This window comes from Paroedura picta, chromosome 7, assembly GCF_049243985.1.
Source record: "Paroedura picta isolate Pp20150507F chromosome 7, Ppicta_v3.0, whole genome shotgun sequence".
Lineage (NCBI taxonomy): Eukaryota > Metazoa > Chordata > Lepidosauria > Squamata > Gekkonidae > Paroedura > Paroedura picta.
The window spans coordinates 80,953,410-80,977,127 of NC_135375.1; the positions used below are offsets into that span (position 1 = coordinate 80,953,410).

General features: G+C 41.0%; 1 protein-coding gene across 3 annotated transcripts in view; it reads left to right on the forward strand.

Moving 5' to 3' along the window:
* Positions 1-23,718, forward strand: part of ADAMTSL1 (ADAMTS like 1) — a 555,547-nt gene that overhangs the window by 401,866 nt on the left and 129,963 nt on the right. For 2 of the 3 annotated variants that reach the window (XM_077345149.1, XM_077345151.1), the window contains 4 exons: positions 5,245-5,295; positions 9,983-10,187; positions 14,276-14,423; positions 20,340-20,424. In XM_077345149.1, coding sequence (XP_077201264.1) covers positions 5,245-5,295; positions 9,983-10,187; positions 14,276-14,423; positions 20,340-20,424 — 489 coding nt within the window. The remainder of the gene's footprint in view (positions 1-5,244; positions 5,296-9,982; positions 10,188-14,275; positions 14,424-20,339; positions 20,425-23,718) is intronic. The other variant, XM_077345150.1, reaches the window with a different exon arrangement.

Here is a 23,718-nt window from a genome sequence, read left to right on the forward strand (position 1 = left end):
TGGATACATGGTACATGCAAATCGAAAGCATGAGAGAAAAATAACTTCTGGGCAGATGTCAGGAAGTAATTTTTTATCTCTCTACAAGACAGATCTAGGTGAGGCTGTTGACATAAAGATCCCAAAAGGCAGGAAAGCTGTTTGGATATCCAAACTCTGCTGTCTCAGCATACAAGGGCTGTTTGAAGGGAACTGGCTGCCTGGAACTATCTCCACAGCACAGGAGATTGTTGCTTGCTGCTGCTGACTCTTTAAAAGATAATGTGAAGAGAGAGGCCCATGGCAGCCAGGCTATGACCTTTATCAGTACCCTGTTGTCCTGGGAATCCTTTACGTTTATTTCTGCATTCATTTCATTTTCAAAATATGTCAAACAGGCCTAAGATTGCAAATAGGAAGGGATCTGTCCCCCTGCCCCAAAGCGCTCTTGTCATCCCTACCCGATCCCTTCCTTATAGATATGCCACCATGATCCCCTTAATTCCAGAAGGGTATCCATGTTAGTTCGTTCCAGCATAAATAAACAAAAGTGTTGTGATGGCATCTTACAGATCAACAAACATTTAATACCAGCATAAGCCTTCGCAGAGTCTGCTAACTACAGTGCCTAAAAATGTGGGCTGTAGTCCACAATAATGTATGCTGGAATAAAATTGTGCTAATTTTAAAGGTGACACAAACATGAAGTTCCATGTGAGAAATACCGTATACTGTAATGGTTTTCCCAACCAGCATAGATAATGGAGAGATGGGAGAGATGGGAGCAAGAAAGGGCAACTAACATTATCTTATTTTAGGGGAAAAATTACTAAGGGGATTCTGAATTACCTGGAGTCTGCGGCACCTTTAAAATTAGCAAAAATTTATTCCAGCATATATTTTCTGTGGACTAGAGACCACATTTTTAGGCACTGTAGTTAGCAGACTCTATGAAGGCTTATGTGGGTATAAAATATTGTTCTTTAAAATGCCATCCCAAGACTTCTGTTTATTCTTCCTGCAACAAACTAACATAGGTACCTCTCTGGAATTAAAAGAACCATGGGGGTAACTGTATGTTAAATTATGATGGAAGTTAAGTGAGAGGGCTTGTTCTTTAGAACACAGGTTTTCAGACTGTTTGGTGATAGCTTCAGAAGAAGTCATGATTCTTATGGAATTTGTTGACACAAACTGTGGCTAGGGGCATTAGCCTATAGCTTTTAAAGAGGACAAATTTACCACAGTGATTGTTGAGAAGGGTGCAAACAAATCCGTACTTTCAAAAAATAGACTCCACATCAGGAACATGCAGTTTTGAGTAGAAGAGCAGCTGGAACAAAATGGTTAGTCACTTCCCAGTTGGCTGACTTTTACATTTAAAAGCACCCACCAACTCCGACTCTCATGGGGGTAAGAGCATTTTGTCAAGAATGAAGAGGAAAAGCCTCTGTATTAGTCAATATTATAAATAAGAAGTTGAATGTTATTAAAGTTGGAAGAGAGCCTTGACAGGATGTTTTCTTAACTAATTAGAAAGTAATTAGTTAATTACTGACTGGCAGCTTGTGCAACGAATTTCTAGCTGACTTCCTTTTATTCTGTCATCATGGCCCTGAAAAGTATTTAGATAGGTAGCAATTATGAAGCAAATACAATAGTAAGTCTGTATTCCTGCTTTTACTGTATTCATGACTAGAACACCAGTGAGATAAGTATCTTGGCACTATTTTTACAAGAAATCCCAAGCTAGAAGTCTAAATGAATTCTTGCCATATGTGGATCCTTGGCACAGTCTGCAGAGTAAAAGTATAATGCTTCCTTGTATTTAGCTACCTAGTAAGTGTATCAGCAAAACTTCCTAATGTGACGTATATGTTTAGATGGCTTCTCAGTAACTAAGCTGCAAATGATGGAGACAGTAGGATAGTTCACTTACTTCTTTTCCTTCAGTCAGGACAAGAGGGAGGAAAGCTTTCAGTGCCAGGTGAGGGAACACAGCAATCATCAAACCAACAAAATGGATGTACCTGAAAATGAGTTAAGGAAAAAAATGATCTCTAGAAGTTCTCCAGATTACCTGATTTGTCTTCTGTGCAATATATTCTGCATCAGAAGCAACAGTGACTAATATTCTAAATAAGCCATCTTGATATAATGGTTAGGAGCATGAATTTCTAATATGCCGAGAGTGGTATGGTTCCCCTCTCCCCACATACAGCCAGCTGGGTGACCTTGGGCTCAACACAGCACTGATAGAGCTGTTCTGACTGAGGAGCAATATCAGGGCTCTCTCAGCCTCACCTACGTAACAGGGTGTCTGTTGTGGGGAGAGGAAAGGGAAGGCGATTATAAGCCACTTTGAAACTCCTTCTGGTAGAGAAAAGGCGGCATATAAGAACCAACTCTTCTAAATAAGGATACCTTGTGAGTGTCCTCTTGAAATGCCTTAGGTTAGCGATCCCCAACCTGTGGGCCATGGACTAATTGGAGGTGGGCCGTGAAGGACGCCTCCCCCCCCCCCCCCGGCCCTTTACAACACACTTTGGGTGTCATTTTCTCCCATCACTACCAGATGGGACTATCCCGTTGCAGAGAAACATGCTCAGGGTTCCCATTGATTTGTCATTGTCATGAGTTAAAATTTCCATGAAAATAAAATGTTCTTTATGTTCATTGTTGTGGCGTGTCTGTATCTTATTTTGAAGGGATGTTTAAACATTACCAAAGTGATCAGAGAGCGTTAGGGCAGTGGGTGAGAGTAGAGGAGTAAACTACCCCCCCCCCGGGCCTCAGTAAAATTGTCAAGCGTTGAGTGGTCCCCGTTGATAAAAAGGTTGGGGACCACTGCCTTAGGTGACTGAGGTGTCCAAGTACGTGTATTCAGAATTGCCCCATTGAGTTCAGTGACACTTACCAGGGCTGGTTCCAGGTTATGGGGGTGGTTCCAGGTTTTGGGGGCCCTGGGCCGAAACCGCCCAGGACTCCCTATGCCCACTACTGTGCCCCCTCTTCTTGTCCATCCAACCCACCTGCCTGCCCTCATCTGCCTATGTATTTTTCCCCATCCACTACAAGTTCTCCCATCACCTTCAGTAACATCTGCCCACACTGCCTGCAGGCCCTTTCCCAGTGGTTCTTGGTATAGCTAACGCTGCCACAAACACTAGGAGAACTGCTGCTGTGTGTCCTACCCACTTGCTCTTCCCAGGCAGGACTAGACAACATATGCAGCTGGGTGCATGGGTGATTAAGCACTTTCAGACAGACAGGAGAAGGACGTGTGTATGAGTGTCAGAGTAGATGTGTGAGCAGGAGACAGTTAGCTACAGTGGAGCCCACCAGAAGTCCTGGGCCCTGGCAGCTGCCACACTTCAGAGTGTGTTGACATCTGCCCTGGGACTTACTTCTTAGTAAGTACAAGAATTATTGAGCCTTGAAAGGCTTCTGTTATTTTATTTCCTATCCTAGTCTGAGGATCCCCTACCAGTTGTTTCACCTCCTTTTCTTGCTTTTCTCCTGCATTTGTTACCTTCGCATCCATTTGCCCCCTAAGTGCTGCTCCCCAGTCAGAATTCAGATTCATCTTTCTCTCACAATCTCTGGTTAAGAACCCACCTGGAGAACAAGCAACTTAGGTGGGGTTAGAGGGAGCTGGTGGGGAAAGTTTTTTTTTTTTAATCTCCTTCCTCTGATTCTCCATTTCAAATTATCCCTCCCATTTCAGCTCTGAGGTCACTGTTAGAAAATAAGGTGTTTCTCCAAGTTGTAATACTGCCTTTATAGGAAGAAAATATTTATACTCGCATTGGTATCATTTCCTTTGTTCTCTCCAGTCATATTCAGGGAACTGATGGAGTTAATCTATGCATAAGAGGGCCCGAAAGAATCATTTTTTGTCTTTCAGATGTGTGGATGGAAAGTTGAAAATGTAAAGGCATTTGAAATAGAAGCACAAGATTAGTTTGGTAGGGCAAGCAGAGACAGAGTAGGTTATTTAATCGGGTGTCATTCCAAGTGTTAAAAGGTATGTTTGGTTAAGTAACTTCAGTATAAAGGATATAATTAATGCAAAAGATGGATGATTTCCTTATCATAAGCACCCTTACAGGCGCCTGACTGTAGCCTGTAGTGTGAAAAGAGCCTATTCAGATCAGAGCCTGGAAATGAATCAAAGTGAATTAGTTAAAGCAACATTAGAGTTTAATCTGGGGACTGCCTGATCTGTGTAGAGCAGGCTTGGAATTAGGCACAAACCTGAATGCCTGTGATGAGAAACAAATGCCTCCAGGTAACGAGGAAGAGAAACTTTACAAACATTAGGTCTTTATTTCTAATGGCTTCAGGGGGTACAGAAGCATAATAATTTCTCTAGGCTCGATATTTGGGATATTAAAGGGAGCTGTGCAGTGCAATCCTAAGCAGAGTCAAATCCTCCTAATGGCAATGAAGTAGAAGGATGCATCTCTGTTTAGAACGTTACCCATAGTGTTACTGCTGGCACTCTCATGCCAATGCGTGCCAACCGTAAGAGCAAGTGGGTTCTGGTCGATGCTAGCCCATGCTGATTGACAGGATCCACAAAGGATGATCATAACACAAATTCAGCAGCATTAACTGTAAGCCCAACAGACGGTACTACTTAAACAAAGAATTGCCTGTTGCATTTTCCGTTCTCCAGTGTTTGGGATTATGTCTGGAAGCATCCTTGAATTCTGTTGACAACGTCTCTTCCGTCATGTTGAAATATTGCCAGATCAAATCCTACTGGTCAGCTGAGAGTTATTTTATGTTTTTTAAAGACTATTTTCCCCCAGCGTTTTTCATATATCACATTTCCTAGCTTGCCATTTAAATTTAGAGGACAAGGAGACTGGAGCACTGGAAGTGAACTACTTTCTGTTTGTAATTACTAGTGTATCAAAGCACTCTTTTTTTTGTCCCATACAAACACGCATGCCACAGATTCATTCATTCCTTTTCAGTTTTAGTTTAACTTCTAGGAAATTAATTCAGCTCTAGATACATCAGGTTGCCTTATAATAATTAAGTTAATTTAGGAAAGCAACAGCTAATGAAATGGTGAATGTGCAGCCTCAGGCTCCAAAGATACACCTGATATTTTGGTGTTTTAAAATTTTGTCAGCATGTATAGAGTGACTTAAGAATCTATTTAATGATATTCTTTGTATGATGTAATCATTTAGTGTTTATTTTATTGTGTGTACCTTCTACTCAGAGGGTTGGCATTATTGTTCCTAACAGTGATGGATACAAACAGATCATGCCCTATGACCTCTACCATCCGCTTCCTAGGTACGTAAACTAAATACTCCATTCAACAAATGTACTGTGACAGGGTATACTATACAGGATGGCTACATTGGTCTGCAGTAGAAGAGCTAGATTCTAGTCCAGCAGCATCTTAGAAACCAACAGGATCTTCAGGACAGAAGCTTATATTCCAAATATCTCCAAGGGAGATTGACTTTCAGTATTGTATACCCTGAAATTTTTAAAGAGAGCTTTGAGAGCTTTGAGTCTGGAAAGTTTATACCCTAATAATCTCATTGGTTTCTAAGGTGCTATTGCACTTGAATCTAGCAAATGTGCTATAGGTTCTTACTGAATCAAATGTGTTTGGAGGTGATCAGTATTCTTCAAATGCCAGTCACCCACATACCTCTTGCTCTACTCTTGCCTTTTTTCCCTGCACGGCTTTCTGCTCCGCCCCCCATGTATCTAAAAAAATATAAGCTAAATTTTGGTTGTTCATATGAAGTAATTGTGGATCACTAAAAACTAAATACCTTGTCGCTGGAATGGCCAGTTGACACTGTGTATTGTATTTTGCAGTCAATCCAATGATCCCTAATGGCCTCTATGGCCCTAAATGCCCCATCCATGAAGCCACCTTCCAAGGTTGGTAGGCAGTGCGTACTGGGACATTGGGGAGGGTATTGACTGGTTTAGGCTGCTCAGAAAATGAGTTTTATTCTTGTTTAATTGTGATTTTGTAAACCACCACAAGCCAGCATGGTCCGGGAATGGTGGTCAATAAATCGAAATATAAATAAATAAAATCCAGTTAGGATCTGATTGAACTCACAGTAGCATTTATAAAAAGTTTATAATGGCAGTGAATTTCATAAAATAATAGTAATGGTAAATAATATTGCTGTGTTCCCCAGAGAGCAAAAGCCTCAAAATCAAAATATAAAGTGGAATTGATTATATAATCAAGACAGGTTTAAAAAACAAAAACAAAACAAAAAAAACCCCAGCAATTCCAGTTTTAACATAGATTTTTGGTTTATTGAAGTATTTCAATTACTTAGTGGGCCAATAAAAGGCATTGTCAGCTCAAGTTTCTCAACCATTTATGGCATTCTTCTACAGCATTATATATGAAATGTTATAATAAATGTATATAACTGTAAATAAATACTGTAGATGCAAAATTTATTTGTTTTAGGATATCAGTTAAGGACCGTACTCTGTAACGACGTTCAAAAATTATGAACTCAAACAATAAGGCACTCATTCATTCAAAAATATGATTTGGTTGCAGCTATGCATGTGTTGTGAAAGCTGGTACATTGGCAGCTTCCAAAGAAGCCCAGGAGTATACAAACAGGTTCTTCTTTAGAATATCTTTTCTCCCCCAAAGGACCCAAAATAGCTAAAGGCAATGCAAAGGCAATCAAAATACCATTAAAAATATAATATACAAATGGAATATTCGGCTGTATCTTGGGCTAATCCCGAATTTATTGGGCCAGCTTGTCTAAAACTCTTTTGTGCTTGCCCAGTTCTTCCGTTTGGCCCTCTGGCCATGCTCAGTCTTTGCACTTGCAAAGAGAAAACGGGAAGAGCAAGCTAAGGCACAACTTTTGTCTTGTAAGAGCCATTGCTGTGTTGTAGCTCTCCTGATGCAGCATGATGCAGAGGTTAGGTTGCTGGATTCGTATCTGGGAGACCCAGAGTCAAATCCCTTGGGCTGGTCACATACTCTCAGCTTAACCTATGTCACAGGGTTCTTCTAAGGACATAATGGAGGTGAGGAGAGGGAAGCTGCTTTGATCTCCATTGTGTATAAAGGAAATAAATACATTTTCAGTCAGTTTAATTAGCATTATTGATAAAGACTGCAGATGCCACTGGATCAGTCAACGCTTTTTTGTAAGCTAGGAGACATCCAGATCTGAGAAGTGGTACTGGGGTAAGTCACAAGCCACCTACTTCCAAACAGTAATGGCTGTTTCACACTTTATGTGACAGCAAACCCAGATTTTCCACTAAGCATACTTTCCTCAGGGATGCACAATTGATCCTGGCAGTCTTACAAGAACACCTGTGTGATACAGTTTGGTCTTTTACATGCCTGGAACCAGAGTTGTTATTTCTCTTGCCATGGCCTTGTTACAGTACATGATAAAATCTTTTCACTTACCTTATCACTTACCTTATGAAACCCCCAATGGTTCAATCAGTACCCATTAAAATAACGATAATGTTTGCAATTGATTTCAAGGGAAAACAGATCAAATCTAAATGCCCCCCTAACAGGAAAATAGTTGGATTTTCCTAGCAGTGGTAGGGCAATTGTGATATCTCTGACATATTCTCTATGGGAAGTTATTTTCTATGTGATTTCTTGGGAGAGTTGCTTAAAATTTGTGGAACCAGTGAGCAAAAAATTGTTCACTTGTGGTCTAAACTGAACTTCTGGAAAGGCTAATTCATAGGTAGACTGTGTGTGTGTGTGTGTGTGTGTGTGAGTGAGAGAGAGAGAGAGAGTGAGAGAGTGAGAGAGAGAGAGAGAGAGAGAGAGACCTTTTCTACATTAGGTTAACCCCCCCCCCCCGATGGCACCAGTCCTGCCCTGGCCCTGGCCCAAATCAGGCCCTCATTTGCTCCACATCAAGGGAATGCAGATTCTTCTGGTGTTCCCTTCCCTGCCGCAGGTGCCATTGGGGCTTATCTCAGACCAGGCCCATATGGAAGGGGAAGAGTCAAGCCTTCCAGGCCCAGCTCCTCCCCCACCTACAGCTTCGCAGTGGTGCAGAGGTGATTGGGGCATTTAATTTTCACAAAGGTGGGATTAGGTTGTAATGCAATCCCACGTTCATCCACACACACACCATGAAGCATGGCAGAACCTCTCTCCCTTGGCTGACTCATGTGGAAGCAGTAATCCGTGGCAGACCAAGTCTGGTCCCAGGAAGCGGCGGGACTAACCACCCTGTCACTGAGAGCCAGTGGCTGCCCAGCGCAGCTGCTGCTGTGCAGAATGGGTCAGAGAGGGAAGTGTTCTGGGACATCATTTTGAAGAAACCTGTAAGAACACAAAAAGGTACTTTTGTTGCATTAAAGATAATATTTAAATGTATAATGGCCTCTACCAGTGTCAAAAGCCTTAACCTGGTAAAAAGTTTGAGACCAAATTATTTAAATCAGGAAATATTAAATAAAAATGGGAATTTTGCTCTCTTGCACATGAAATGTAATTTCAGTAGTTTATTTTTATTTTTATTGGTAAATTTCTAGATTGCCCCTATCGGCACTATCGTCTCGGGGTGGTTTGCAATGTAATTATAAATCAAAAAGGTACTCTGCTGGAAAGTCCTTCTGACTTATCTTTTAGGGATAAATATTGCTGGATTCCAGGAATCAGAAAATACAAGAGTAAAGAAAATGGTTTTCAGATGCTGATATTCATGAGATATGTTTCCTCTATATACATGGCCTAGTCTCAGGGTGAGGTGGTGATGACTTGCCTTGCAGGTGAATACCTGTTGCCACAAAGACACACAGACAACTGTTCCTTGGCGTTTAAATAGGCCACAACTTTATTGTAACACATAACCAAGCGTTGGAGAGCATGGGGGTGAAGGAACCAGCCGTCTCGTGGCCCACCTGCCATGAGGAAGCCAATCATTACTCCAACAGGCATGCCTGGGGCCCTCCGGCATCCTGCCGGGCTCCCTGAGCCCCCAATGGCCTGTTGGGTGTCCAGGGAGGTGACCCCCATTTTGAGAACTCGTTGAGGCGTGAACCTCTGCCGAGTTCCCTAGTCACCCAGAAATGTGGGTTTTGCCGGCAAGTTTCCTCCTCCATGAGGGATGGCCGCCCGGCACCACTTACACACAGCCTCTTATGGAGGCCCCCTTTCTATAGCAGGCCTGCACGCAGGCTGGGCCTGCTCCCATATGGTTCCTCCCCCATGCCCAAATCCCGCAAGTTGTGACAATTAATCCAACCGAACAAATTGTTAATTCATTCTTATTCTTGTTCTTACTTTAACAACATTGCAATTACAAACTTTTCCAATACCATTATTCTTATTACTTTTTAACAATCGTAGTAATAGGGAGGGAGGGTGGGCAACCTCAACGGCAGGGAAGAGGGAAAGAGACTCGCGCCTCTTTTCCCTCTCCCTAAGTGGGCAACGAAGGGGAGCCTGGGAGGAGAGGCTTGAACTCCCTCCCTCCCTCCCAGGCCTTCCCCAGCCACCCGGCCCCCAAAGGATCATGGGACTTGAAGTCCCAGGCAGCCTCTTCATGGCAAGGGCTTCCCCACGGCGGCAAATGCGCCCGAGGTAAGTCCCGATCACCCTAAGCATAATTTATTCTTCCATTTTTACAGTGACATTCATAATTCTATAAAGGCCCTCTCATATAAAATTTATCATTATTCAATATTCATAGAGTTTTTATCTTGTTATAGCATTGTTAAATAGCATTACATTTCAGATAGAAGCTATAACTTCTGAAAGTTTATTCTACTTGAAAAGGGCCTAACAAATGTATAGAACAAAGTAGTACATTGTTTGGCAGCAAACAAGAGGGCTTGCATGTAGAAATATCTCAAAGCGACTCTAGAAAACAGCATGGCCGTGCTTTGCTGCTGTTATTGGGGAAATGCCAGTCAGTAAGAAGATGCATATTGCAAGGTGGTTCAGGCATTGTGCTTTTTCCCTGACAATTGTCTCATTTTGCAGGTGGGAAAGCACTCCATGGACTGCCTGCTCCTCATCTTGTGGAGGAGGCATTCAGAGTCGTACAGTCTCTTGTGTGGAAGAGGACATCCAGGGGCTTGTCAGCTCTGTGGAGGAGTGGAAGTGCATGTACACGCCAAAGATGCCTATAGTCCAGCCTTGCAACATTTTTGATTGTCCCAAGTGGCTGGCACAAGAGTGGTCTCCGGTAACCATATTCATCCTGTTATATTGTCATATTAATATTCTGCAACTGAATCACTGATGTTCTAGTATTATTTGTGATCCTTTTAGCAAACATTCTTGAGGAGGAGTGGTTAAGGCTGGTTTAATCATTAGAAGTAAATAAATAATAAATCTTTATTTTTATATCCTGCCCTTCCAATACAGTTCAGGGTGGGTGACAACATCCTTAAAACAGTCAATTAAAACCATGCAAAATAGTGTACAGAACAGCCATTCTGGCATCCTTGCTGAGATAATTTCTGTCATGCAAGTTCCCACCTGTGAATGTTCTGAGTTCTTTTAGACTTTCACACAATTTTATTTCCATTACTTATCATTTAGCACTAGCAATTTTTTAGCTGTGATCAGTTTTAAAATAGTGATAGCTAGCACAGAATTAAGAAAACAGTGATTATGTGTACATCGCATAGAAAGTTTATAGATACAAGATGATACAGTTGCTTTTATTGTCTCTGGTCATCTCAGTGTATGCCCAGTTCATGTATGACTGCAGCAGATAAGCACCATTTCTTCAGTGCCAGGCTGATGAGTTGCCAGCATGTCTCATGAGAATTTTGTCTCTTGTGGGGCCCCCACAGCATGTGAATTTTGTGGTGAGGCTGTGATTCAGTGGTGGAGCATGTGTTTGGCATGCAGAAATTCCCAAGTTAAGTCCCCAGCATCTCTAAGTTAAAGGATCAGGAAGGAGATGCCAGTCAGAGTAGATACTATTGACCCTGATGATGGTCTGACTCGGTATAAGGCAGATTAATGTGATATTTTCTCTACCAGCATCCATAGCCCCTAAGGTAATATGCAGATTAGACCTGATTTCTGTCAGAAGAAGATATGTGGCATATGAGCTCAAGCAGTTGGGATTCAGTGTAAGCCAGTTCTTGAAAAGTTGCATCAACTGCTAAATTAGTGGTTGTATCCTTCATTGCATATGGCACCCTCAAAGTCCTGGCTTTTCTGTAAATGTTGAATTAAAACTGAATTACATTGACATCTTCTGCATGCTCCAGGCTATGGAAGTCAATGGGTTGAAGTTGCTCTAAGTCTGCAGGGGTTTGCACTGCTAGCCTATAGAAATGATAAGCAAGTGCTGAGTGGAGAAGACTCATCAGCATGGCTTAATAATTTATAACACGCTTTTTGTCCAGAAATCAAAGATACGGGATTGCTATCTGGAAGGGTAGAGGACAGGAAGGCCTGGAGGATCATTGTCCATGGGGTCGCGATGGGTCGGACACAACTTAGCACCTAACAACAACAACAACAACAACTTTGATTAAGGACAAAAGAAGGCTTGATGCTTACAATTAACTCAACTTGTTTTCATTTTTTAAATTGTATTGATTTGAATTTTAAACCATAAAATCATGTAATAGAAACCATACCACAAATTATAATAATATTATCCCGTGGTGCATATTAACAGTTCAGACAGTATTTCTTGCCTAACATTTTTGTTTTGTTTAGATGCACTCCAAAATAACATCAAGGATTGTGTTGCACAAGAGAATGAGCTGAATAAATTGTTTCTTTTGAAAGACCAGTTGTTCATAGTGCAGTATGCCACAATTTCATTTCCACTCCTCTACTTTAGATAGCTGTTTCCAGTATTTTGCTAATGAAATCCATACAGCCATTAATCAACTTCCTACAAGAAATCTAAGCTATTATTTGAGAACCCAATAAAATAACCATTTGACTGAGAAGAATTTTGTAAACACGGTTATGTCTTTTACTCATTTTACACATTTTCTAATATATGTCTTCCCCTGTATATAGAGAAGCTCTGATTGTATGGGACTTTGTATAACTGGTATGAAATGCCAGTGATAACAACTATATATAACTTTCTTTCTGAATCTCTTTCTAATGAATATCTTGGACATATCTTTACAGACCCTTTGTGCTACTGAAATGCTAGTTTTAAATTTTCTTCTTTACTTGTTAAGTCTTGATTCTTGTGATTCTTGAGTGAAGAATTGTCACTGTGTCACTATACAACACTATACTGGGATCCAAGAAATGTAGCTTCTGTTCAGGTCTCAAGCCTCTGTTCAGGCCTCTAAACCAGGAATTCCCAGCCAGGGGTCTAAGGACCCCCAGGAGTCCGTGAGAGTTCTGGAGGGGGTCCACAGCATTTCCCCTCCTGTCTTAATGGACTTGGCCACAAGCTAGGGAACTGAAGACTTTGCACCCCCCTACCCCCTCCTGAACAAGTTCTCTCTGTACCAGGGAGAGGGCAGAGCCTGCAAACCTATTCCTGCCTTAAACCACATCCTACCTCCCCCCTCTGTCCTCCTCAAAACTGTCTGTTAACACAGGTGGTGATATCACATCCGGTGACATCCACCTGATGACAGCATGGCAGTGAGGCGTGACCAGCTGAGATCACGTCTGGGGCTCCTCGAAACCTGAAAAATTATTTCAGGGGCTCCTCCATGGTTAAAAGGTTGAAAATGGCTGCTCTAAACTAAATGGCAATGACTCTCAGTAGTTTATTTTAATACCAAAACAGAAATAAGATTGTCACTGATTAGAGTGAAGTCCTATTCACACTTACTGAGTCTCAAGTAAACCTGGATATGATTTTGGCTGCATGTCTCTTTAAAGTGTTTTGAAAGTACTACATTGAAGCATTTATTTAAATCTGTGATCTGTTTATTGAATGCTGTTTGTAGAAGTTCTATTTGCTTTTCCTTCTGACTTCTTTAAATACATTTGAAATCTGTTCTTGCAAAGGCAAAAAGCAGGCGTGCGCACGTGTGTGTGTGTTGGAGGAACATTTGGATTTTAAATATAATTTAGAAAGTGTTTCAAGGAATAAAGCCAAAATACTTTCCCACTGTATGTAGTGCCACATTCCCAAAAAACTTTGATGTCACACAGATTAACCTATAAACTTTAGTGCTTTGCCTCTGTGCCACAGAAGTGATTACAGATGAAACTGACAAAGTGTTAGTAAGCAGTCACAGGTGGCCACTGGCCAAATACCCATGCAGGCTTCAGCAAGTGAGTAAAACTTGTGAGTGAGTGAGAGGGGGGGGGGCAACTCCACACTAACCTAAAGCAGAACGCCAACCATTCGTAAATGAGATGTTGTGCTTGGGTAGGCAGGTAAGAGAGCCTGTTTACAGTTGTCTGTACATTCAGATTATCTTAATCAGAAAAGGAGAAAGGCCTTCTGTCACACAAAAGCAGCTATGGCCATTCAAAACTCTAGCCACAGGAAAAAGCTTTTCAGTAAGGTTCTTCCTTTGCCTCTTCCTGGTTCCTTCTTACCACCACTCTGAAGAAGCACTCTGACTTTCTTCAGGAGACAGTCAATGGAAGGCACTGAGTAGGATTCAGAATGTAATTTTCAGTAGCACTTGCAGTCACTTTGGACTGTTTTGTTCTGCTTGCACTCCAAATCAGAAACTCAGTAGTAGTAGTAGTAGTAGTAGTAGTAGTAGTAGTAGTAGTAGTAGTAGTAGTAATAATAATAATACCAATACCTGAGTGTCTATCTCATCACTTCTTTTAAGCAAATTTACTGTTGTGCCTTCACTAATTGTAGGCACTGTTTCTACAATACCGTTTGATCCAGTAAATCAACCTGTGGATGAAGTTTGCCCAAGGTGAAAGTGAAATGAGGATTGACAGGAGTTCAGGGTTGGGATGAAAAGAAGGAGTCCATGCAAACATTGAGGGTACATCCTGATAATGAGAACTTCTGGAAACGAGGGAAAGAATTTCAGAGTGAAGTTTGATTTGGTGGTTGGTAATAGTCTCTGTCCCTGGGTTCACACTTGCACTGTTATGCTCTTGCTCTCATGAATCCCCATGCAAGTCCGAACATGGGCAGTCAGTTGTAGACAACAGTTATTGTTCTGATGAGAGGGTTCATCTAGACAGTTCAACAGGGCTAAATGCATATTATTATGAAGAGGAAGATGAGCTGTCTGGAGGGAAAGTAGCTGCCATGCATGAAACTCCAATACATGCTGAACTGGGGCATTGATTTGGCCACCTCCATCACCATTTATGGTTGTAAAGTATGGTTGTCCTCTCTTCCAGTGCACTGTGACGTGTGGCCAAGGCCTGAGGTACCGAGTGGTTCTGTGCATTGATCACAGAGGGATGCATACTGGTGGCTGCAGCCCTAAAACAAAGCCTCATATCAAAGAAGAATGTATCGTTCCTACACCCTGCTACAAGCCCAAAGGTAACTGCAAACTCCTTACAAGGTTTGTTTATTTTTTTTCTTCCCTGAGTCTGGCCAGTCCCACTCCAGAGGTATTCAGTGGAGAGTTGGTTTCTTAATCTGAAACAGGACTGTTTGCTAAAAATTAAAAGAAAAATAGCTATTATTAGTCAAAAGAATAAATCTTTGTTAGTTAATTAATGGATTAAATGTGAATTAAATATGCATCTAAAAAAACTTTTAAAAACATGCTTGTTAGATGGTGCACAAATGGGTTACAGCAGGAAAGGGGGCATTCTTTATTTTTGTTGCCTATGATCAAACACTTCCTTTAGGGTGCCACTTTGTGCCAATTTTAAAGGCATATCTTTCAAAATGATAATTTTTTTTGTGATTTAGATCTGGTAACCAAATCATTCTGGCCACTTAAAAAAATTAATATAATTGATAAAGGGATCAGTCATAAAGCAGGTCTACTCAGAAGTATGTCTACTCAGAAGTACGTCTCATTAATTGTGCTTCCACCTGGGAAAGTGTTCTTAGGATTGTAGCATAATTGACATTATGTATTTAATTAATTCATTTGTATTCCGCCTTTCTCCCCAGTGGGGACCCAAAGCAGCTTACATCATTCTTCTCTCCTCCCTTTTATCTTTGCAAGAACCCTGTGAGGTAGGTTAGGCTGAGAGTGCACTGGCCCAGGGTCACCCAGTGAGTTTCCATGGTACAAGTGGGGATTTGGGCCTGGTCTCACAGATACTAGTCCAAGACTCTCAACCACTACATCAGACTGGCTCTCCATGTTGGAGACGTAGAAACTAGGCTGAACACTTGCCAATGCACTGGACACAAGGTATTGGTCTAAAATGAGGGTAGTGAGAAATCTGATCAGATTTAGAAGTTCATTATCAAATATCTTTGCTGCAAATTTGGACAAGAACTTGTTGAATCTGAGCCACAAATCTCTGAATTATATATATATGCATTTTTAAAATCCCTGAATGTGTACATTAAAAAATACTCTGAAGCTGTTCTACAGAGCTTCCTATGATCATAAGCATTATCAGGTTTTATCATTCTTCCCTAGAATGATGTCCGTGATCCAGGACAATAGGATGAGGAGAAATTTGGCAGATTCTACTTCACTGATAAGGAAAAAATACACATGGAGACTTTCTCCTGACGTTATGACTATTAGAAATATGAGATCCATTTTTGCTTTGGGGAGTAATTATTACCAACCTTTCATGTAAAAATACTCCCAGTGCTCCTTACCAGAAGGGTGGTGGTGGTTGTAAAGTTATTCAATGCCACAGTTGCTGTTTTTGCTAGTACTACTAAATGTTGCAGTGCTTGCTCGTATAAAAACTCCAGATACAACTGAAATCCCAGCAGTGTAGAAGAACTGCATACAAAGTGCTGGAAACATGGGTCCATAGAGCAGAGGGGAAAACGTATTGTCCTACACAGAAGGAGCCTCATCATTCATTGCTTAACTATTGTCATAACAATTTTAACTTAATGCAAACAGAATACAAGCATAGTGATATTTCCCACCCAAAATGAGAAGTACCAATCATACCTCTCTGCTTCTGGGAAATAATTTGAATTTTGGCAAAACCAAGTAGATGTGGGAACAGTCATTGCTCTATTGGAAACCCTACTTATACATCTTTGAGTTCCACCAAAAAAACCCTGTGTGTTAATTAAATAAATAAGCAATCAGACATTGAATTTTCCTCTGTGTATAACAGAACAAATTAGCACCACTTTATGGCCCATTATGCATGGAGAGGAAGGTCCGCATTCATGGTGGAATGGCGGTGGCTAAAATCACCAATTATGCACACTGCAGACGGCAACTGGGCGCAGAGTCAATGTATGCCACAGAAAAAGCCGCGTTAGTGAGATGCAGAAGAAAGTGGAGCTTCCCAGGACCAGGGCGCAACCAGAAGCGGCTCCAGAGTAGCTGCATGCATAATTGGATACTCTGGGTTTTGCCTCCGTTGCGTTCCGTCCCGTGCGTAAGCGGTTTGCTTCGTTTCTTCCTCCTCCGCGTTCTCCATGCCACCGTTTCAGCGGCCATGCATAATAGACCTATAAGAAGATCTTTAGCTTATGAGGAGCATTTTAGAGGCCTCATTCAAAGGGGCTTCATATCCATTGTTCTAACAGCTTATGGTTATGAGTGGTATACAAATGGACCCCACATGCCCCACATTCTTAATGAGGAGTTAATCTCTCCAACTTTTTTATACATACATGCAAGACACAAATAGGATTCCTTTTTTACCTCTATGACAACCCCTCTTGGACAAAAATCCTCTTAAGTCTTCTGGAAGTTAAACTCTCTACTTGTTGTCTCTTCAAATTACTTCTCCTAGTAATTTCCCTCAGATGAATTTGTACAGAGAGCAAATGTAGGAATTTCATGTGTTCGAGTAATTCATACCCAAGGAGGCATCCTCCCCCCCACCTCCTCTTTGCACCTAGGTAAGGGTGGGCTACCATGCTTTTATGTGGCTGCAGAAAGATCATTCTAACATCAGTTTGAAAAAAGGATTAAAAAAAAACTTCCATTGTTTTTGCAGTTAATATAATTGAGCAAAAAATACTGAGCAAAGGGAAATAAAATGAGCAATAAATGCTTTGCTCTCTCCTTATATTCAATTCCCACCACACAATGTTAGAAGTCAGCAGAATCTGAATCTTTCCGATTCAACCCTGTCAGGCTGCTCTAGGCCTTCTCATAAAGCCTTTTCAACCAAGACAGGCCTTGGCCACTGACTTTCTTAGCCTTTTTTGGAAATCTTGAGTAAAGTCTTTCTTATTCCTAAAATTTTCTCAGTCCAAAATCCTGCAGTCTTTTCCTCTGATGGAATCTGCCTAGTTTGCCTCTTGTGTAAAGCCAGGTCTGCAGGGAGGTAAGGGGAGAGATCTTCAATTGCACAGTGCTGCACATGTACTTTCTAAGACCTTGAAAGACTGGCAGCATTAAGACAACACCCGTAATGCAGTAGTAACAGCTATAATTTGTAAACAGAATCAGATTTAACCTGTTTCCACTAATCACTCCAATGCAAAAAGGCACTCAGCAGCCATCTGTGCAGGAGAGCACCATCTGTTTTTTTTACAAGGCTGTACAATTTCTTTAAAAGGGCGAAAGAAAAGCAGTAAGGCCTGACTTTCCATACCCATAAAAATAAGTAAATGGTGTATAAACAGAAATATCTCTTTACGTAGTTTGGTTAATGAAAATGGTAAAATATAGTTTAAGTTAAGAGCTATGTTGCTGCATACATGTCATCAAATGGGACCACTATATATATATAATTTGACAAGTAATCTGGGGAGATGTGAGTATAATATATCTGTTCCTTCTCCTTCACCCCTTCTGCCCACAAGTTTACTCCAGGAAAATTCATGTTAGGTTATCGACTATAGTTGCGATGAGTTGCCAGAACTGCAACTGATATTTCAAGGATATTTTAAAAAATGGGTATGAGAAAAGTGACGTACCATATATACAGTTAAGTCTTGTTTATTTTCAGCAAATGCCATGCTGTGGGGTAGTACATTTTCTTTATCTAATGAAAACCCTAAGGTTTGTTTTCCATTTGTGTATCACACTTGTATTAGATTGTAAGATGGTATTTTAAACTGCAAACTGTGTTGAGTCCATTGGTAGAAGAATGGTGTGTATGTGTATTAAGAGGCTAGAGAAAAATGACAGCAATTGGCTGCATAGCACCCTAGACAGCAAAATGCGTACCCCTGTAAAGTAAACATACATATTGAGACTTTACAAATGCTGGCCAGTATGCCGCCTCCTTACCTCACTCTTTGTGCATGTGGAAGCCACTTAATGCAGGCACAGTATGGTTTCTGGTGTTCACTCATTGTAACTGAATCCAGCTTGTTAGTTTAAGACAACTTGAAGGTCTCTAGCTGGAAAGAGACCAGAAAAGACCTAGTACAGCCTATCTCTACTTCTTTACCATTGAGAAACCCCTGAAACCAGCTCCCGGAGGAGATCAGGGCCCTGACGGAGCTTAAACAGTTCTGCAGAGCCTGCAAAAAGGAGCTCTTCCGCCAGGCATTTGGTTGAGACCAAATGTAATCAACAGCGATTTAAGGGCCCCTGCCCCCCCCTGCCCCCTGCCCCCCCTCAGAATTCTACCAATATGCTCCGGACTTGTTTGTGTTGTTGCACTATTGTATTGTTTATATTGTTTATACTGTTACATTGTTAGATGGTTACAACTATTAGTTATTATTATTGTAAGGTTATTCACATGTTTATAGACTGTTTTATGTATTGTTCTTTGTTCTTATGTAAACCGCCCTGAGCCTCCGGGGAGGGCGGTATATAAATATAATAAATAAAATAAAAATAAATAAAAAATAATAAATACATGGTTTCAAAAATATATTAAAATATATATTTATAAAATATATATTAATTAATTAACTCTCACCCATTCAGGAAACCCTTCCAGGGCTATCAAGAAAACCCAGGTTTTCACAAAACCCTGGTTGAGAAAGCCTGACCTAGTACATGACATAGTAGTTCACTCCTTTGATTCCCAGCACTAACTCTAATCCTAAAGACACACCAGTGGAATCACTGAATTGAATTTGTTGGATCAACTCATGCTGGTTCAGTTTAGGAGGCAAAAGCTTAATTATAGCCAGTAGCATTTTTCCAGCAAGAAACCAGACAAAAGCTCAGGGAACACTTCATAATCCTGAAGGCAGTCCAATGCCTTCTCAACCTGGTTTTATGTTCCCTTTAATCTGTGTTTGTCAAATTATTATAGATTGGCATTGGATGTTCTTGTCTTTCTATTCTTAGCCTTAAAGAACTAGTTTAGGTCTAGTTTGCTCGTTTCCTCGAACCTAATCCAGATTTATGTTCCCATGAGAGCATCATTTGGCTCTTAGACTGTGTTTTTATATAAGATACTTTGAATGTATATATTTGGTACTGATTTGAGAGGGGGGAAATGCAGAACTGTACTGTTCTATATCAAAAGTGACAGGGAAAGTATTCAGCTTATTCTTTGAATCCACATAGTTGATGAACTGATAAGGTCTCAGTGGAAGGGCTTTGCTGAACTATTTTAGTGTTCTTCTGTTTCTCAAAATATCACTGATCACATCTGGGTTTCCTTCGGTGTCATAATAAGCCATCAAAGTGGACTTTAGTATAACATTTTCAGGTTGTAAAAATTATGGGTGTGCATTAGGCCTTCCTTTTTTATTTTCCCTTTGACCAAGCAGTATGGAGATATTGAAGTATGCAAATCTAGATTTGGACCATAATGCTGGTTTGGTGTAGTGATTAGGAGTGCGGACTTCTAATCTGGAATGCCGGGCTCGATTCTGCGCTCCCCCACATGCAACCAGCTGGGTGACCTTGGGCTCGCCATGACACTGATAAAACTGTTCTGACCGGGCAGTGATATCAGGGCTCTCTCAGCCTCACCCACCCCACAGGGTGTCTGTTGTGGGGAGAGGAATGGGAAGGCGACTGTAAGCCACTTTGAGCCTCCTTTGGGTAGGGAAAAGTGGCATATAAGAACCAACTCTTCTTCTTCTTCTAATGCACATTATGAGGTCCCTGACACTGAGGGAGGGGATGAAAGGAGAACTTTTACATGTCTTCTGTGAGGAGATGCATCAGCTCCACATCATTGATTCCATGTACCACAATGGCTTAAGCAGAAGACATTGAGAATACTCCTCTCAAGAGTTCTTTCCAATATATAAGCCCCTCGCCCTTTTTAATTTACAGGAACTAAATGCACTCCCATCATCATAAAGAATGACATTTTGTGTGTATAAAATAAATAATTCACAAAAGAGTAGATTATTTTACAAAAAATCATTAAAATATTACACCTTTCCTAATTTCTTCTGTTTTTTTGCTCCTAGAGAAGCTTCCTGTTGAAGCTAAACTTCCATGGTACAAGCAAGCCCAGGAACTTGAAGAAGGATCAATAGTATCAGAAGAACCAACGTAAGTTTTAAAATGTAATTTCTTGAAACTGTAATAGTTGGGTTGGTTGAAATAATATTTTGCTTATGTGGCCTACTATTACATTCTTGAGCAGGACACATATTTTTATACATCCCATAGCCCTGCTTAACCTGCAAGTACTGCTGGCTGATCTATGTCTTCTGTGAAGAGCTGGCCCTCAGTAAGCATGGTGTAGCTGTGTGAGTGGACATGATGATTCACTGAGGGCTCGTTTTTTATGACCCTCTCAGTTTGCAGCATCTGTGGCTTCTAATCAACTCATTCTGCCTTTCCCTCTATAGCTGGAGCAGTTTTGTGCATGCTGATGGTATTTGTTTGCTTTGATTAATGTTGATTAGTGAGTCAGAGTTGGTTCAAAAGGTCCTTAGCTGAAGTAGTACCATCTGTCATCAGCTGTTTCAAAGTAGCTGAATATCAAATATTGCCACTTCAGAGAGAAAGCTTCAGTCCTAGGCTGCCTAATAGCCAATCATTGCTCCCTCTAAGCTGTGCATGTGAGTGGCCAGTCACTAGAACAGAAAGCCCTGCTCAGCATCAATCTGGAACTGTGTAGGGTCTTGCATCGCCCATTGCTCATTTTAAGATTACGTCATCTACTATAAAAAAACAGAGGGAACATTAGATCCAATATAGATGTTACAAGGGCTATAGGAACATGGATAATTACGGGGAGTTCTTACGTCTGACTGTTTAGAACAACACCATGTGCAAAAGGGCTATTGCATCATGAATTTCCTGCATCTCCAAGCTACCTATACAACAATAATTATTGATTTCAGAAAATATCTGAAGCCACCATGTGTAAAAGATTGTGGATTTAGGTGTTTGGAGGATGTTTTTTTTAATTGAAATGTGGAAAGGGGAGTGTCAAAGTTTTGAAAATCAATCCTAGGTTGTTGTCCAGTGTTGTGTTACATGATGAAATTGGGGGGGGGGGAGATTTGAAGCCAGTTTTACCATAGAGTTTTCGCTCAAATCCCAGAGCATCACAGAAGTGTCACAGAGTGATGGCATCACTTCTTGTATGACACTGATGACAAGGACTGGCCTTGAATCTCCTTGAATCTATGTGATTTCTCTAATTTGAAGGGATAGGAATACAAGTCCTTTTGGTTCCCTTTTGAATATTTTTCTGTAGGAAATCTTTGAAGGACAGAAGGATGCAAATTCAGTTAATATTACATTTCTTTGATCTCCAGATACCAATGTTTAGCCCTGCTGTATTATAACTATCTACTATTAGTATGTCACAAGAAAGAAAACAGGGCAAACAAGCTGGTTCATATTAAAAATGCCAGAAAGGTGAGAAATAACTGGATTTGAACAAACAATCAAAAGCCCATTAAAATCCTTCAGCCAAGTACACACCAACAGGAATTCATTCCCTTCTTCCATTCCTGATTATCCACCCAATCTGACATAATAAAATTACTCATTTGATCCAGTGACATATTTTTAAAAACATACATATTGACCTGGAATAAAAACCATCCCAGTTCTGCAATTCCAGTCATTAGAATGGATTGAACTTGCCTCTCAGAACTAAAGGTTGGGTTATTCTCTATCTATTTATTGATAGAGAATAATCCAACCTATAGGCATGCCTTAGTGCTTAAACATCTCTGAGAATCTCTCAGTACATAAGCAGGATAGGTATAGGAAAACTAGTTTACATTCTGTGTAGAAGGTGGTGGGAGAATGAGGATTTGGCCATAATAGTGGGGAGTCTATTAATTAAAACTCTCCCAGAGAGATCTATTAGCATGTAGTACTAGATCACTTAGTCCAAATCTCATATTTCGTGTTGGTGATTCTCAGATTCCTCTACAGGCGGAAAAAATAAAAATGTAAATGTCCTGGGGGAGGAAAGTCTTTTCTTTCCATAACAGGTCACTACTGAACCATCAATGCATCATATAGTACACCCCATAAATGTGTCCAGCTCAGATTTAAAACCAGTGAGATGCTTAGCTTCCATGACCAGTCCTGGAAACCATATCAAAATTTTATTCCCCTGAAGATTTAAATTTTTCTTCTGATTAGTTGTTCCAGTATGCTAGTGGTTCACTCAAACAACAAGACTTATGCCTCTCGTTGACCAGTAGGCACCATTTTATTCAGCAAATTGAATAATGAATAAATGATTTGATTTCTAAGCTCCTTGTGAAGCAGTACAGTACGCACAGAAAAACTAAGAAGGCTTTATATGTTACACAGGTGGTGGAGGTGGGAAGTGGGATTAACATCCTTGTATATGTGTAGCTGTAAGTGTAATAAAATTCCAAGGGAAATTATGTGGCTTTTTATTGTTGCTGAAATCATCATGGAGCTGCTTTATACTGAATTAGTCTATTGGTACATCACAGTCATTATTGTCTACTCAGACTGGCAGCAGTTCTCCAAGGTCTCAGGTGAAAGTATTTCACATCATCTCCTGATTGGCCCTTTTAGCTGGAGATCCCAGGGATTAAACCTGGCACCTTGTGCATGCAAAGCAGAGGCTCTTCCACTGACCCCCCACCCTACAAAATATGTATTTATTTTGCCTCATAAAGCTTGTTTTTGATATAGTAGAAACACACACTAGTGTAATCCAGTGGGTTCTAATAACTGCAGCAGTGAGCTACATTAAGGAATGCACAGTATTATACTCTAGACCAGTGGTTCTCAACCTTCCTAATGCCATAACCCTTTAATACAGTTCCTCATGTTGTGGTGACCCCCAACCATAAAACTATGCAAATGTTCTTTCACAGAAGTTAAACCAAAACTGACCAATGGCATGAAGATCCATTGTTCATGATTGTATATAAATTTGACATCCCAGAACCCTGATATAATTGAACCAGTTGCAAAGCTTTTATATCTTGCCATGAGAGATCGTGAATGTATTTTGTCCTACTCTAAAGCATGATCTCTGCCTTTGTTTTCTCTGTATATCAGTGGATCCTTCTGCACTTTCCTTCCTTATGACCCATTATGCACGGGGGTTTTAGCGCACATTCGGGGTGGAATGGCGGCGACTAAAATCACGGATAACGCACGGAGCCGGCTGCAACCGGCTGCAGCTTCGGTGCATGCCGCCGAAAAAGCCGCGTCAGTGAAACGCGGAAGAAAGCGCAGCTTCGGGGTGAGCGGGGCGCAACCAGAAGCGGCGCCCGGATCGGCGCGTGCATAATCGGTTACTCTGGGTTTTGCCGCCGTCGCGCCCCGCCCCGTGTATAACCGGTATGCGTCGCGTCTTCCCCCTCCGCGTTTTCCATGTGACCCAAA